This window comes from Haliaeetus albicilla, chromosome 26 (genome assembly GCF_947461875.1).
Source record: "Haliaeetus albicilla chromosome 26, bHalAlb1.1, whole genome shotgun sequence".
Classification (NCBI taxonomy): domain Eukaryota; kingdom Metazoa; phylum Chordata; class Aves; order Accipitriformes; family Accipitridae; genus Haliaeetus; species Haliaeetus albicilla.
In genome coordinates, this window is record NC_091508.1 from 5,286,873 (window position 1) to 5,302,662 (window position 15,790).

At 44.0% G+C, this 15,790-nt stretch overlaps 1 protein-coding gene across 10 annotated transcripts in view; it reads left to right on the plus strand.

Annotated features, from left to right (window-relative positions):
- ANKS1A (ankyrin repeat and sterile alpha motif domain containing 1A) overlaps window positions 1-15,790 on the plus strand; it is a 110,707-nt gene that overhangs the window by 30,146 nt on the left and 64,771 nt on the right. For 7 of the 10 annotated variants that reach the window (XR_011322238.1, XM_069770908.1, XM_069770904.1 and 4 more), the window contains 7 exons: window positions 1,434-1,496; window positions 7,290-7,586; window positions 8,264-8,339; window positions 8,632-8,733; window positions 10,036-10,131; window positions 10,240-10,436; window positions 12,341-12,433. Coding sequence is in view for 9 of the 10 variants with exons in the window: in XM_069770908.1 (XP_069627009.1) it covers window positions 1,434-1,496; window positions 7,290-7,586; window positions 8,264-8,339; window positions 8,632-8,733; window positions 10,036-10,131; window positions 10,240-10,436; window positions 12,341-12,433 (924 nt within the window). In the remaining variant the exon portion in view is untranslated. The remainder of the gene's footprint in view (window positions 1-1,433; window positions 1,497-7,289; window positions 7,587-8,263; window positions 8,340-8,631; window positions 8,734-10,035; window positions 10,132-10,239; window positions 10,437-12,340; window positions 12,434-15,790) is intronic. The other 3 variants (XM_069770909.1, XM_069770911.1, XM_069770902.1) reach the window with 1 other exon arrangement.

Below are 15,790 nucleotides of genomic sequence, written 5' to 3' on the forward strand. Positions count from 1 at the left end.
CAGATAAATCCCTAGCTTAATCTTAAAGAATTATTTTCTCAATCAGGCAAGAAAAATTTCTGGTGGATTTCTTCTCTTTATCAAGCTGATAGTTTTTGGTAATGCAGAGGGGTTGATTTGTACAAGACAGCTATTCTGTACGGCGGCTGCTGTCTCCGCTTTGGAGAGCTGGCTCCCATGTAACTTCTCTGTGGAGGTCAGCAGGTATCTTACAATTCCAGCAAACTTCTGAAATGCTACTGCTGGAAGACCCAAATATTTCTTTCGTCTAAGAGTTTTGGATAAGGGAACTGGTTTACTGAGTGAGGCCAGCTGAGCAGTGTTACTTTGAACCACTTATGGCTGAGTGCTTGGGCAGACATGCAGTAACAGATCCAAATCAGATGGTTATAGCTACAATAGCCCTTGATTTCTTGTCCCTAAGGCTGGAATATCTAATGTGCCTGTGAATCAACTCCTGAACCACTCAGGTTTTCATCGAGGAGGAGAGGAGTACACCAGAATATGTTTGTCTGCCTTAGTACCACAAGGCTAAAAATGTATATTCCTTGAAGTTAATTCACAAGTAGGTCAGATACTCATGGCTCAAGCTTAGCGAAATCTGTCAAAAGTCAAGATGAGCAGCTGAGAACTGTGAGTTTCTGCTGTTTAAGTTTGATCTGCGGTGCATACTTTTCAGAAGCTGGGGAGCAAACTCCCTTTGGAATCAGGTTTAGGAGTCCTAATCCTGCTTCCAGCCATACTTTGTGGGGACCACAGTGTCACGCTTAAGTTTTCTATTCCTCTGTATCAGATGGCTAACTTCATGCATCAGGCTGCTCCAAGGCTAAATGGTTGCTTCCAAAGCATCATGAAATGAGATATATGGTGGTAATGCTATTCACTACCACTCCTCAATTGAGCAGAAATAACTGAGTGTGTGTTTTAATGTCTTTATTGATAGTTTTCCAGTTTGAGGCTGTGGTTAATGTCTTCAGGCACAGCTGCAGGCATTCAGTCTGTTTAAATAGATTTGAGAACTGTGGTTAGCTGTTTACAATCAATCTGATAAGAATTGACTGAGGGCCCTGAGTGTAAACTGTTCTGCTCCGAGTAGGACAGGTATAGGGGAAACCTTTGCAAAAGATTAAAAGCTTAGTGTAATCCTTCCAGGTAAGGTTTCATTAATGTCTGTTTAGTAGGAGCCTTTTTAAATGAGAAAAGTCAGCCAAATAGCCTGTGCTGCTTGTGTTTGGAGTCTTGTAAATGAAATGCACAGTGGTTCAAGTTACAGGAATCGGCAGCTGGAATGGCTTCTGCTGTTAATAGCTTTGACTGGAACAAGATGCTGTGTTCTGTCATTTCCACCCCTTGGGAGTCACTCATTGCTTTGTTGCTATATCTCACCCATTTCATTATCACATTTTTTTTCTTTTTCCTCTTCCTTTTTGTAGAATGCTCTTGAGATCAAAGAACTCAAAAAGTACGGCCCCTTTGACCCATATATCAATGCCAAGGTGTGTACTTTGCTGTCAGCATTTCACTGCATCATTACTCCAAGCTGCACTCGCGTGCTTCCAGGTGCAATGTCATCCAGTTGCAATAATACCTGTTCAGTTTGCAGCTGCTTGGGGAAAATTAAAATGCAACCATTTATTTACTGTGGGTTTCTTTCTTCAAAGCAGTTATAGAAACATAATTTAAGGGAAGCTTTTCCTTACTTTCCTGGGGGCTCCTTCATTGCTTAGCCTTGTAGGACTCACGGTGATGGTCAGTTTGCTTGATTTGGCTGGATGACTTCCAAAAGGTAATGTTACTTCAATTAAAATGCTTTAGGTTTTGTTTCATATGCTAATGTTGCTGATAAATGCAAAGAGAAGGATTTTTTGTTTCCTGCTTAAACGTGGATGCATTTTCTCTGTAGGCTGTTTGGAGTGAATTTTCACGCCTTTTCTCCTACAAAATGCATAATGCTGTATTTGTCATTTGAATGGACAGTTAATTCTTTTGGTGGTGGTGGGGAGAAGGGAAGGCAGTAATGTTCATGCCTCCCTTCTCAAGTCCTTCGTGTCCTGCTTATTGCATCAGTTCTCTCTTTTTGGATGTTAAGTCTGTTGTGTCGTCTGACCTTTCAGCCCTAGTCTTCTGTTCCTGTTTTCTTGCCTATTTTGCTTCTCTCTTACTTTTAGTTGTTGAGCTACAAAAAGGCATGACTTCAGCACTTGCGATGCACTGAGGCTGAGCAATTGAGGAAGCAGATAAGAAAGTTCCTGGTGGTGTTTTCTCAGACACCATTTTTCATTTTAATTTATAGTGGAGCTGCAGGCCAGTGATGGCATAATAGTCTGCTGATTTATCATGAGATACTTCTGCTGTAAGCCACCATGCCACGGTTGCTTCCAGCCAATTATTTTGGATCCAGCCATCCATGGCAGATTTCTGTGTCTCAAAGTTTAGTTAAAACTTCCACTCTGCTTGATCTGCAGTACCTTAAAAACACACATTCAAAGTTCCTGAGCTTGCTAACCGCTGGGAATTATGTTTGTTTTTGCAGACTTCTATTTCAGGAAATACTCTAGTGCATACCTCTTTAAGCACAAATATATTTAGATGAAACTCATCCGTATTGGTGATTTTTACAAAAATCCAGATGGGAATTTTACAACAACAAATGTATTCTGTGGAAACATCATAGTCGAGCAGTTCTGTTGCCTGAAACGGTCTTTCTAAAACATTGTCAATAGCAAACTAAAATCTTATGCATGCCAGCATTAAAATGTTGAATGAAGAAGGAATAGATGAAATATACAGTGAGGTCACTTTCTTGGGGGTTTTTGTTTACAAGGTATTCTAATTTGGATTTTATATTTTTTGACAAGCGCTTTATTTTAAAATCTCAGTTCAGTTTTCAAGATGGCTGTAGTGCTCCTGAGAGCAAGGCTAGTGTTTTTGAAATCTTTGCCTTGGTTTTAAGGAGAGAGATGAGATTTATACACAGTCTGTTAGGTTCATCACAAGTTCTGACCAGCTTTCCACCAGTTTCTGACCAGGTTTGACAAAGAGCATGTGGAATCATACCTGTCATGCAAACCTTGATGTTTTCTCAATAGCCTGGCTGCAGGTGGGAGAACCACAAAAAGTCCAGGTGCAAAGTGTAGGAGTCCTTGCTTAGTTGGTGCTTTCCAGCTTCTCGGCTCCCATGCAGGATGGGATGTCATACAGAAATGATTGAAGTGAGATGTTTCATCTTTCCAAACATTTTGGCATATTCGGAAGGGTGGGAAAGCATTTATATAAGGACTACATTTAATATCCTGTGGAGGAAGAGAAGAAAGCCAGAAGCTTTTTGCTCTCCCTAAAAGTTAAAGAAATAGTTAACAGCTTCTTTTTATGCCCCTTCCTTTTCAACATCTTTTGTTCACTACAAGGTTCCTGCAGTATGTCTGCTACAGGCCTGACAGACTTCTGAAAAGCAAATGATAGCAGCAAAGTTAAGAGATGGAGCAGCAACTTTGCTTCAGTAACTCCTGCTATCTTGAATTTGGTTCTTTACTTTGTATGAAGCAACCAACCAGTTGAGCAGAGCTGAAGTAGAAAAAGCTGTAACATAGCTCAGGATTGTGCACTGCACAAACTACCTTTGTCTTTTTTAATTGGAAGCAAATGAATCATGCAGATTGGGTTTAAAGTGCTATAAATCTAAATGGGCTGCTGAGAAAAGTGGAAGCCTACCATCTGGAGTCTGCAAATGAAACCGGGCAATGAACCCACCCGCCGAGCTCCCGAAAGCTTGTTGGACATATGGGGATAACTTTTTTTCTGAAATGTGTTTGGCATTGTTGGGCACCTGTAGGAATGAAGGAGGCCTGTTCATCCTTACTCTGCTCCTGGCAGTGCCGTGTGGGATACTGATGAAAATCGTGTGCTGCAAAAGGAGGGAAGGAGATGGTGCAACTCTCTGGGCAGCTCCAGCCAGCTCTTCTGGCCTGCTTTGTGCCTGAGATTGTGATGTGCCTTGGCTGTCACCTCCTGGTGAAGTTTGGATTTTGCTTAATGTTTTTTTTCCTCTTTCATTTCGGCCTGCCTTTAACTGAAACTTTGTAGAGTGCATGCCAGCGGGACATCCTTGTTCTGTGCGTTAGGATCAGATGTGTCACTGGAGCAGCAAAATAGCAGGTTTTTAATAGGGCAAGGCTCCATTAGCACACTGACAAAAGTCCTACAAAGGAATCTTAAAAATAGGTTGGATGGAACCAAAGGGTCAAGTAGCCTCTTTCCCCAGCCCTGAGGCAGGATCAGGTCTACCTAAACCATTCCTGACCAGTGTTTGTCTAGCAGCTTCTCAAAAACCTCGGAGAGGGACAGCTCTGTAGCCTCCCTTGACAGTTTATTCAACCATTCAAATCTGTGCAGGTTAGAAACTTTCCCTTATTTAAACCAAGTCTCCCTTTCTTCAGTCAAAGCCCTCTTATGGTGTGTTAGGAACAGGCGTGCAGGCAGATAAACTTTAAGGAGCTGTAGCTTCTCCATTTTAGCATCTGATGAGGAGCATAAGGGCTGTGGTATCTAGTTACCAGGGCTTGAAAACTTTGATGCAGCCCATGTTAAAGCAGAGGCATTTCTGCTTGTGTTCCCATTTTGTGGTCTGTAGGCAGGCATCATATGAGCCCAGCTTCTCACTCCCAGCTGTGAACTGGGGGGGATGCTAGGATTCCTGCAAGAATGCAGCCCCTGGGCCCTGTTGAGTGTTCTATTTTTCTAAGAAGTTTTGAAATTTGAACCCATATGCCTTCTGGCTGCTGGAAAGGAATTTTCTTTTTCCATCTCCAATAAATATGTATGCCTGAGCACTCTGCTCATTGTTCAGGCTCCACTCTGGTTTGTGCTTGGAGAGGCGATGCAGGGAAGGGAGGCAAGCTCCCTTGCCTGGAATGGCTCTAGTATTTCTGGCTGCTCAAAACTCTCCCAAAATGGAGGCAATAAAGACTTATGCAATCGTGGCAGCTTCCAGTACGCAGTCTGTGATGGGGAAAGACTTGCTGTAAAGATTCAGGGGAGTTTACCACCTGGTGATCTCTGTTGCAGAAGGAAAGTCTGGGGATTTCACCCCGAGTGTCAGAGCCCTGACCTGCTTAAGGAAAATTGGACTAAATTGCAATGAAGATGGGGGAAAGTCTCCAACAATTATGTTATTAAAGGATGTTGTGTTCCCATTTCTGAGCCATCAGGCAGGTGTTTGGAGTTGCTGTGTGCTTTAAAGCACCCTTGAAATATACGGTCTCTATGCCAGGGAGGGATTGAGAGGGGGACAGTCCTAGCAGTGGAAATCCCTGGTAGCCAGGGCTAGCGTGGCATGAGCAGTGCATACCCCTCATGGCTCTTTGGCAGAAGATACCTGCTGCTCTAGGGGGACTGGGGTTATCTACTCTTTCCGCAAAAATTGCTAGCGAGCCTCCCTCATTGCTCTGGGGCAGGCTGAGGGCCTTGGTCCAGCTGCGTCATGGGCTCGCTGATACCTGGGTTCCCTTCCTTGTCAAATAATAATGGGATTTGCCAACCTTTTAAATGCCTTGAGACCAGCAGCTTAAGCTGATTGATAAGTGTGATCTCTGTAGTTCTCTATTTTCTCCACTTCTCACTCCATATGTATATTTTATGTGCAGACTTCTTTATTCTACAGTAACTTCTGTCCACTTGTATGTGCCTTGCTTCACCATGGCTGCCTCTGCCACTCCAAGTATAGAGCCTATTGTCTGGCTTTGAACTTCTGTGCTGACAGTGATGCCATGCTTTCCTTACCTTCTTAAATACCTCACTTCTGCATGTGGCTGTCACTGCTTCCTGCCTCCTTAGTCTTTGCTTTTATACAATTTGCAGCTGCAGAGAGCCTCTCCAGAACAACTTGCTTCCCTTATGCTTTTCATATGGCTGAAAAAGATGCAAATACCGGATAAAAACAAATGGGAGTTTGCATGCATGACTCCTGTAATCCTCAGAATGACTTAACACGTTAATAAGATTAAAGTACTTGTACAACAGAGCAAGTTCTGCAGTGTGGTTGTGAAACGGTGCAAAATACTGATTGCTCCTACAAGCTGGTATCCAAAAAAGTGCATGTGTTCTCAAAGCAAAAAGGAAGGTATTTTGATCAAATTCAGTTTCTAAAGTAGTACTTCTAGCTCTATTGAGACAAGTATGTTCTCTGAGTATTTTTAATGGGAACTGTTCTTAAAATGATGCATTCAACCACGATTCTTTCAGCTAAAGTTGAAGTGTGTAACAGTTTGTATTAAAGTTTTTATGGGTCAAATTGTTAGATAAGTATTTGTTTTTGAAGTCCTTAAACCAAAATCCCTCTGCGTATAACACACAGTAGTAAAACCAGAAACTTGAGCTGAATTTGATTTGAGAAAAGGCTCTCCTAAATCTGGCGAAGTTCCTATTTTGCACCTGCAAGTGAAATGTGTTAGGTTGCTTGTCTTTCAGTGCTTTACATTGCTGATTTTTAACCTGACAGATGCTGCATTCATTAATTGGATCTGGCTTTCACTGGGGCGGTGTTCTCTTGTTGCTTGGACATCTCTTCCTTCAGTTGACCTGAGACCTTGGCTTGTTAGTGGAATGATCTAATTGCACTGCTTTCTAATTCACAAACTGCATGTAACTTAATGCACCCTTTCTCTAAACAGCCAGCTTGCAAGCTTCAGAATTGCAAAGGTGGAATGGTTGTTATAATCAGGATAAGTAGGATTTGAAACAATTGAAGTTTAAATCTGAAATGATGACAATTAAGCCACAGCAGATAGAATTAATGCTGCAGTTTGCGTATCATATATTGCAGCCTTTTATTTTTGTGGCACCTCAAAGTGTGGGATGCTGCGAACAAGTAAGACTGCCTTCCCCAAGTGCTAGCAGAATTAATGGGAATCCAGATACAGCTCGACAACCCCTTAAACCTTAGCATGGTCCCTTGATTTTGACCTTAGTGTTTTGAAAGCAAGCTATTCCATATATAGCACCTATTTCCTGTAGAGCAGATTTCCCATATCTGAGTAAAGCTTATTGTTCTGAATGTTTCTGAAGCTTTTACTGGGTGGGTCGGTTGATGAGTTCATGAGGGGATGTCTGTGCCTGGTAAATGGCTAGTGAGATGGTGAAAACATTGCTCCAGGCTCTGTTTCAAAGTGGGCTCTCTGCTTCCCGACTGCTTTTTTGTCTTGTTTTTGCATTTAAACTTCAACGGTTTGAGCGAGGCATGGAGTGGCTGTGTCCTCCCCGGTTCTGACACGCTGGCGTTTGTGACCCTGCAGAACAACGACAACGAGACGGCGCTGCACTGTGCCGCGCAGTACGGCCACACAGAGGTGGTGAAGGTCCTTCTGGAGGAGCTGACCGACCCCACCATGCGCAATAACAAGTTTGAGACTCCGCTGGACCTGGCCGCACTCTATGGGAGGCTGGAAGTCGTGAAGATGCTCTTGAACGCTCACCCCAATCTTTTAAGCTGCAACACTAAGAAACACACTCCCCTGCACTTGGCAGCTAGGAATGGTCACAAAACTGTAGTCCATGTCCTCCTGGATGCTGGCATGGATAGCAACTACCAGGTATCTAGTGTGTCTGTGTGTGAAGGGCTGGTCTGATTGCTGGGGGATGGAGAACCCCTGCAGTCATGATAACGGAGAGCTCCACCTAACTCTCCTCCCAGAGGGATTGTTTATGAAAGATGAGTGATAGCTTTGTTTTTCTCTGGGCTGTTTGTTCAGCTCTTGGTTGCTCTGAGAAGCTGCTCAGAGGGATTCTGGTGCTGTGCATGCTTTGCGCCTGCTTGTTAGTTGGACAAAGAGCCCCAGACACATAGCAAGGGAGAAAAAAAAACCCCCTTTCACCTAAGCTGTTCTGCCCTGCAATACTGTGAGCTCTTGATAGCAATGGAGGCAAACTGTCTCTTCCTATCAAGCCACTTGTGACTATGCTGTTTTCACAGCAATAGCTTGTATGTGGTGGTCTTGTCTTTCCTTTTCAGAACATGACCTCTTGCTAAGCTGTAGAAAGTCCTTTCTTGGTCTCTAACCTGGGCCCGCATGTCTCTCTGAAGAGACCATCCCCATTTTCCATTCTCAGCATTGTAATAATATTGATAGTCTATCCTCAGTTGTAGTTACTGTTGCCTAGACTTTGTATATGATGCCATATATTTATTGCTTCTGTAACCTTCTAAAACATGCCTCCTTCACCATTCCCCACTGTCTAGCTTCATGCTATTTTTCCATTTAATTTGCAGACTGAAAAAGGCAGTGCTTTGCACGAAGCTGCTTTGTTTGGCAAGACAGATGTGGTACAAATATTGCTGGCTGCAGGTGAGAGAATGATCCTCTTTTGAAGCAATAACATGGTGATCCCTTCACCCAGAACTTGAGGAAGCACCTTTATAGTGGCAGCATGTTTCTCCAACCAGCTATCAAAAGTTCTTGGAGAGAGTTACAGGAGAGGTTATGTTTTGGTGTTTGGCTTTAGGTCTGCCTCTAGAGCATTTTTTAGCTCCCCCCCAGCGATGATCACAAATGTAAGATCTGACTTGATGAAAGATATGAATTTGCACATAGTTAGAAAATATTCTTGCTTTTGCCTTCTCTACACCTATTGCCATAGGTATTGATGTGAACATAAAGGATAACAGAGGCCTGACAGCTCTGGATATTGTGAGGGAACTTCCTTCTCAGAAAAGCCAACACATAGCAGCTCTTATTGAAGGTAAGTAGTGTGGCTCTGTGTGGGCGGGAGGGAAAGGTTTGGGGTGCTAATTGTGCCAGTGCAAGTACAGGGTTTTGTTCTCTAGTCCTGGAAAGTGCTGAAAACAAAGCAGCTTCAGGTCAGGTCCCTCATTGCGAATCTTACAGGTGTTGGAAGGAATGATGCTTAAATGCTTGGGTGAACTGTCTCCAGACCAAATGTTTGTAGGGGAGCTTCTGGCAGAGCATTTAGGGGGATTAGCTCCTTTGCTTAAGGAGTGTGGCATGACTTTTACATTTCAAATGGGCTTAATTGAGCTTTGTTTAACTCACTTTAGAAGTTAATTAAAATTAAGGATAGCCTAAATCTGCTTGCAGAATGCAAAGTAATAGCTTTAGAAATGGTTTTGGATTAGCTATCCTTTATGTGTCTGCATAGGCAAATAGTCATCCACAGATCTTACATCCTACTCCTCACTTCATTGTGAAGCTTGGGCATGGATTTTGCAGATGAGATTTACAGAAAAGGCTTTGATTACTTGTGGTTTATAAAGAAGCTTGGCCCATTGTGTCTGTCCAAGTTAGGGAATGAAATGTGGCATCTTAGCTAAATTCATACCTTGTAATTATGCTGTCTCAATTTCCTCTCAGCTGTGGGGAGAAAGATCAGAAGCATATGGAACTGGTGTGCATTATTCATGCTTAGCATTTGAGAGCTTTACAGGTTCAAAGCACTTTGCAGACTTTTAATTAAGCTTTGCCTGTGAGGCTGGTAGGTATTATCTCTATTCTGAAATTGAAGACAAAGATGGGCTTTAAAACTGAAGTTCTTGCAGGTAAATGCTGTCAGTTTGCTCCTGTGAGCAAGGTAGCTGCATGAAATGTTCCTGTCTGACTTTATTGATGTAAGCTTAGTGTTTCTGTCTTTGCCTGTGGTTAGGGGACCACAGCTAGAATTGGTTTCTCTGTCTTGTGACTCCAGAAGACCAGACTACATCTCTGTTTAGTGATGTAGCTTGTGTCTGCAACACAAAGTAATCTGCTCCATGACGTTGTGTCCGCACAGGAGCTTTGCAGCTTTCTGATTAAAGACTCTGTAAAAGTTCAAAGAACCATCCTTAACCTTGTGCATGTGATTAAAGAGGCCGCCTGCTTCTATTTTGGGATCTGAGCTGCAAGATTTAATAATGTGCTTTGGTTATTTTTTGGAGACTTAATAAGCTGACAGTTGGCCTTCCATCCACAAGGGAGGAAGTACCATATGCTGAAGTGAACGTAAAACTAGATTGACATAAACTGACCCTGGTGCCCCACCTCATTGCAGATTACACAATTGGGAAGAGAAGTGCCAAAGCTGCGGAGAAGACTGTTCAAGCACCGCTTGTTCCAGCCACTGATCCTGTGTGCCGGATATCTCAGGGTAGGCTTCCATGCAACACAGCAGCCACTAGCACTCTTCTTCCTGCAAGCGCTGACTTTCCAAGAGCAGAATCTGAGTGATGTACTTATGTCTCTCTCCCTCCCACAGGTGATGTGGAGAAAGCAGTGACAGAACTGATCATAGATTTTGATGTGAACCCAGAAGAGGAGAGTCCATATGAAGCTTTATATAACGCAACGTCCTGCCACTCCCTGGACAGCCTTGCCAGTGGGAGATCTTCAGATCGAGAGTCTGTGAATAAGGAAGTGGAATCAACTGGTCTCAAAGCAGCAGGAGTCAGGCCTGTATGTAGCTATGTGTGTTCATCTCTGCTTGCCTTAGAAGGATAGGTAACTTACCTCCATTTTCATGATTTTGCAGCAGGCTGCCAGTCCCCCAACTTGAGGAAATCTTTAAACCCATCCCTGACATTGATTAGAGCAGACAGGTTCCTCTCCTTTTTCACTGGCCTGTTCACATAACCTCTGTGGCGTTGCCCACAGGTAACCAGTTCTACATGCCTGATTTTCACCTAGTGTTGTATCCTTCTGTTTTTTCTGGCAGTTGAATACTGGTGCCTGTGTTTTGGTTGTCAGGACATCGCAGTTAGCTGAAGGGCTAACTTATTGTCTAGAAGAAAGCTTTGGTAACTCTGTGTGGAGCATTTTTCTCATCTCTCTTGTTCTCTGCTTTGCCCAAGAGAAGGCGCTCAAAAAATTATCTTTAAGAATATCTTGTGGGAAACTAGTTGGCAGCGGAAACATTTTTTTGGTGTATTACTTGCAGAGATCTGTAGAGGGTACTCAAGGCTTTTCAAAGCAATGCAAAGCTCCTGGAACTGTCTCCAAAGAAGTCTTCCTCACCTTCTGTTAGTTGCATCTGCTGCCCCCTTAGCAATCGGTGACAGTGCTGCTATGGGGCAGATGGGATGCTGGCCTTGCAGCATGCTGTGTCAGCTTCAGGGTTTGTTTTCTGGTCGGTTTTACAAAGCCTGCTCCATGGATGTATTTTTGGACAAAAGGCAAAGCAGCAATGAACAATTAAACTGCTGGTGGTACTGTAACTGTGCTTTCTCTCTCTGCAAAGAGCTTCATCCTTTTTCCTGTACTATTAGCAAATGTAGTAGAAAGGAGACAAAAGCTTTAGAAGGCTGACATTTCAGCCAGATCTCTTTTTTAAGGTATGCAGTACAAGATGCACTATCCTGTTATTAACTAGATCTTGGTGGCTTATATCAATCTACATACACTCCTGTATTGATAGTGTCTGTGAAATAAGCTTAGCTCTATCACAAATAAGAAAAGATGAGAGGCTGAACTGCAGTGAAAAGGAAGAAGAAAGAGGGATGTGCTCCAGCAGCTTGCTGGAGTTTCTCCCAAAACTTGCTTGAGTGTGGTGGGTTTTTTTGTTTTGGTTTGGGTTTTGGGTTGGGGTTTTTTTGTTTTTTTTGAGTGAAGGGTTCACCTCTGCTGTCTTTCCCTTTGCCATTAGATGGGGCTGTTGCAGGGCAGGAGTTGCCTTAGAGCTGTGTTCAGCTCTGCATCGAGGCAGGGCAGCGCAGCTCTTCCTGCCCGCAGGCAGTCTTGGGGTATTTGAGGAATGCAGTGCAGCATTGTCTCTTGATCTCTAGGGTTTTGCACTATAAAAGGTGCCTCTGGAATCACTTATGTTACTGTTTCATTAAGACACAAGCGATGTGTCTTCCCTTTCTACCCATTAATGTGAGTTCATTGCTGACCTTCACTGTGAAATGCTTTGCCATTGAGATTACCAGTCTGGGTCTGAATGAACTGGTTTAGGTAATAAAGGAATAAACCTGTGTACACAGCACCTTCCACCTGAGCAGTTTTATTCTCCTGAAAGCATAGTTGGTGCTCACGTGCATCTGAGCTGGCCTTGTGCAGTGTTACCGCTGTGGAGCAGGCGTGGGTGGTCTGTGTTATCAGTAGCAGTCCATCCACAGGACTGCAGTACCGGGAATCTGCAGAAAGGGTCCTCTGCCCGAATAGGTTCCTGCTGGAGAGGAGGAGGAAAGGCAGCAACCATTGCCAAGCTCTGTGCTGTTAGGACTGAACTTCTCCTCCAGCCAGATTAGTTTGAGGAGGTCCTTACCATGCTGCATTCACAGCAGTGTGGACGTAGTGTTGGTGGAGGCAGAAGGGGACATGCTTTAACACAACGCAGTTGACAGTGGTTTTCTAAACCACAGAGAGAACGTCCACCCCCGCCTGCCAAGCCACCGCCTGATGAAGAGGAGGAGCAGCATGTGGAGAAGAAGATAGGCCATGGTGCTTCCTGTGAGGTATGTGGGACTTCATCGGGGGTGTTTTATAGCAGTGTGGTTTAAAGATCGGGTTTAATAATTTGGGAGGAGCCAACTATGAGATTAGGTCCCTTGGAAGTCAGGTTGTGAATATGAAGTACTCTTTCACTCCAGGATTGCTGCTGTCACTTGCCATGGGAACTTCCGTTGTGCAGTTCTTCCAGGGCACCTCTGTGTTGACCTTCAGCCTTACTTTCCTATTCTTGGCTGAGAATTCCCTTAGGAAGAGATTTTTCTGAATCACGTTGCGATGTGGACTGTTGCCCACTTGTACTGATCCCACCAAATGCATCTTCACTTGAGACTGAAACCCAGAGGGCTGTTGCCTCCTGCTTCCTCTGAGCTTCCAGCTGTGGAGGAGATGCGTGGGCTTTTGGGTCCCACTGACGTGAACAGGGATCGGGGGCTTGAATTCAGCTGAGAATCTGGCCCAGCATGTGTTAAAGCTGTCTTCTGCAGAGGTCAATGCATGCGAGCTGCTTTTTTGATGAAACTAAAGCTCTCCTATTCTGCATTGTTGCTCCTGGGCTTCCTATTGCTCATTTTTATTCACCTGCCTGTGAACCTCAGATGTGAGGGCTCTCCAGGAGACCCATCTATGGGGGTGTGTGAAACCACAAATCTGTCTTGGCAACTTCTGCTGACACACAGGAAAATCTTCAAAGCAAAAACAAATCTTGTGGATTGCCTTGCTTTTCCACATGCAGTAGGTTGTATGTAAACCAAGTGGAGTGTGTGCTGCCTCTAGCTGTCGGAACAGACTCCAGTTCACCAGACGCTTTGCTTTGAATGTGTTGATCTGCTGAAGTTCCTACAAGGCATAAATGTGATCTGTTTTCTGCAGTATGTCAAATCTACATGAGACATGAGTAAACATTATTTGCTTTAATAGAACTGACTTTATAGAGAGAGTAGAGCTCCAAAGAGTGCATAAACAGTAAAATTGAAATGTGAAATTGTGGACTGATCTCTCTGCTGCTGTTAAAATGGCTTTGCTGTGTGTGATAACCAGTCCCATGGCTGGCTCTGGGCAGAGGAGAGTTGCGTAGCAGGTCACGGTGTAATTGGAAAGCAGAACTTTATGAGGATGATAACCATGAGGGAGGGAAACGTGTTGACTGCTCCTACTGAGTTATCTTGCCATATTTAATTATAAAACACCTGCTGTGTTGTCCTGCCATTAATGGCTTTGGAAACATGATCCATTAAAGGAAATCTTGCTGGCAAATAGACTTGTACACCAAGTGATTCACTGGGGAGATCTTGATTTGCAACTGATTTCATCGATATAACTTACAGGCAGTGTGTGGTTCTACCTGGAAATGACCTTCTAGATGTATTAAGGCAGTTTTGGGCCCGATTCTTTTTCTTTGCTTGCTACTTCTGGGGTGCTCTGCTTTTCTGACTCTTGCCCATTATTTATCATCTCAGTACATGTTCTCTCTGGGTTGGGCACGCGTGAACAGGAATACACTTAGGGAATGCTGTAAATGTCTCGGAGCAGCATCCTGATCTGCCATCCTCCAGACCTCCTCTCATATTAGAGCCAGGACAGTTAGTCATTGAATATCCTGGGGTTGGGCCAGACTCTAGTTTCAAAAGTAGTCTTTTTATTCCATTGCCAAGATGGGGCTATCAGTCAAAACAGATGTGCATAAACAAGAAACTTAACTTTCATCATGGAAAAACATTAGTACAAACAGGCAAAAGCACTGATTGTTTCGAGGTGCTTGACTCCCTTCTTTCACTATCTGCAGAAACCTTCTGGGTTTGTAGCTGACTAAGAGTCTTGCGTTGTCAAATTGAACTTCAATTTCATTTGTTTGCTACTCATCTCCGAAAAGGAAGTGCAGATAAAAGACGAGGCGCCATGGTTGTTCCGCAGTTCGGTCTGCAGTTCTGGTGAGGGAGGATGCTGTGGATTAAGCACGCTTTAAAGAGCATGCTCATTAATAACAACATCTTATTTTTGGGCTTTGCTAATAGTGAATATTTATACATGCTAACCAACATGTATAAATAAATGAAAGATGAATTGGAAGAAAGTTTTGTTTGATTTTGTTACTCCTGGTTGCAGAGCCTACAGAGCAAGCATGGTTCTCCAGGAAACAGTGGTCTTCATTTTGAGTGAACTTGAACCTGAAACTCTATTTAAAGCTTGGAAGGATGAGAGACAGGGAACATAAAGTGTAACCAGGCCTATAAATGCATGCCCAAAAGTTTACAAAGCAAAAGCTAGGAATTGTGTGCTGCTGGGGAGCTACTGCCTTTGAATGCGTTCAGTGCATTTGAAAGAGGACAGCGCAATAATCGTCATCTGCAGGAGTCTTAGGAGTATACTAAAGCCTGGCTTGATGTCTAGGATACAACTGTTATGACAGGCTGCTGCTGCGCGGTATTTTTCCAAGATCTCTGGCGAAAGCCTGTTACCTACTGTTATGGTCTGATGTTTTTGTGCCACCATCTGGTCAGAGGTTTTTTTTCCTTAATTTGTTCATTATGAGCTCCTTCACCTGAAAAGGAGCAGGTCTGCCTGACAGCTCATGCTTGAAGCAGGTAGAATAAATACTTTCTTTGCTGGACATGGCCCATTTCCTCCCATTGAGAAAGTTGATTTAAAAGCCAGCTGGGCTTATGCAGAAACAGTACACGGATGTAGGAGTCCTGTCTGTGCTGCTGACTCCTGGGTGTCTTTCCAAGACTCCCTAAGCTTCCAGAGGTCCTGGCTAGATTGCAGTCGGGTAGGTACCTATTTGCCCTTGAAGCAACTCTGATGCTTTCAGTTTGGGGAAGAAATTCGAGGTGGTGCTTAGTCTGCTGTCTAGACAGCAGCAGTTCCAGGAGTCTGTGAGCAGTATGAGCGCCCTCCTCGGGGGGATGTTTTGTTCAGACCTGTTCTTCCCTGTCTTGGCAGCAGGTAGGGATCACTTGTTTTCTGGGTTGGGTTTGACCCCAACGCGGTTGGCTGGGTTGCAGTAGGCACACATGGCTCCTGGGATAGGGTTGCATCGACCAGCCAGGGTCTGGCCAGGAGATGGTGCTGAAAGGCAGCTGACCAAGCAGGCAGGGTGCCTTGAAGCCCAGTTTAGCCCCATTAGCACTGGGATGGCACAGGTGGCTCTCTTAAGGGTGTTGAATGCCTGTCATCCTTGGCGTTGAGGTAGACCAACATGTGCAAGTCTGCAGCAAGACTCATTTGGATCCTGCATCGAGACCCCATCCCTGCACATGGATGGTGGCTTTCCAGAGCAGCTTGCTGGAGGGTCTGCCAATATTACAAACAAGCTCTAATCAGAGGCTTTTTGGGATTTAAATGAGCACAATCGCTGCTGCACA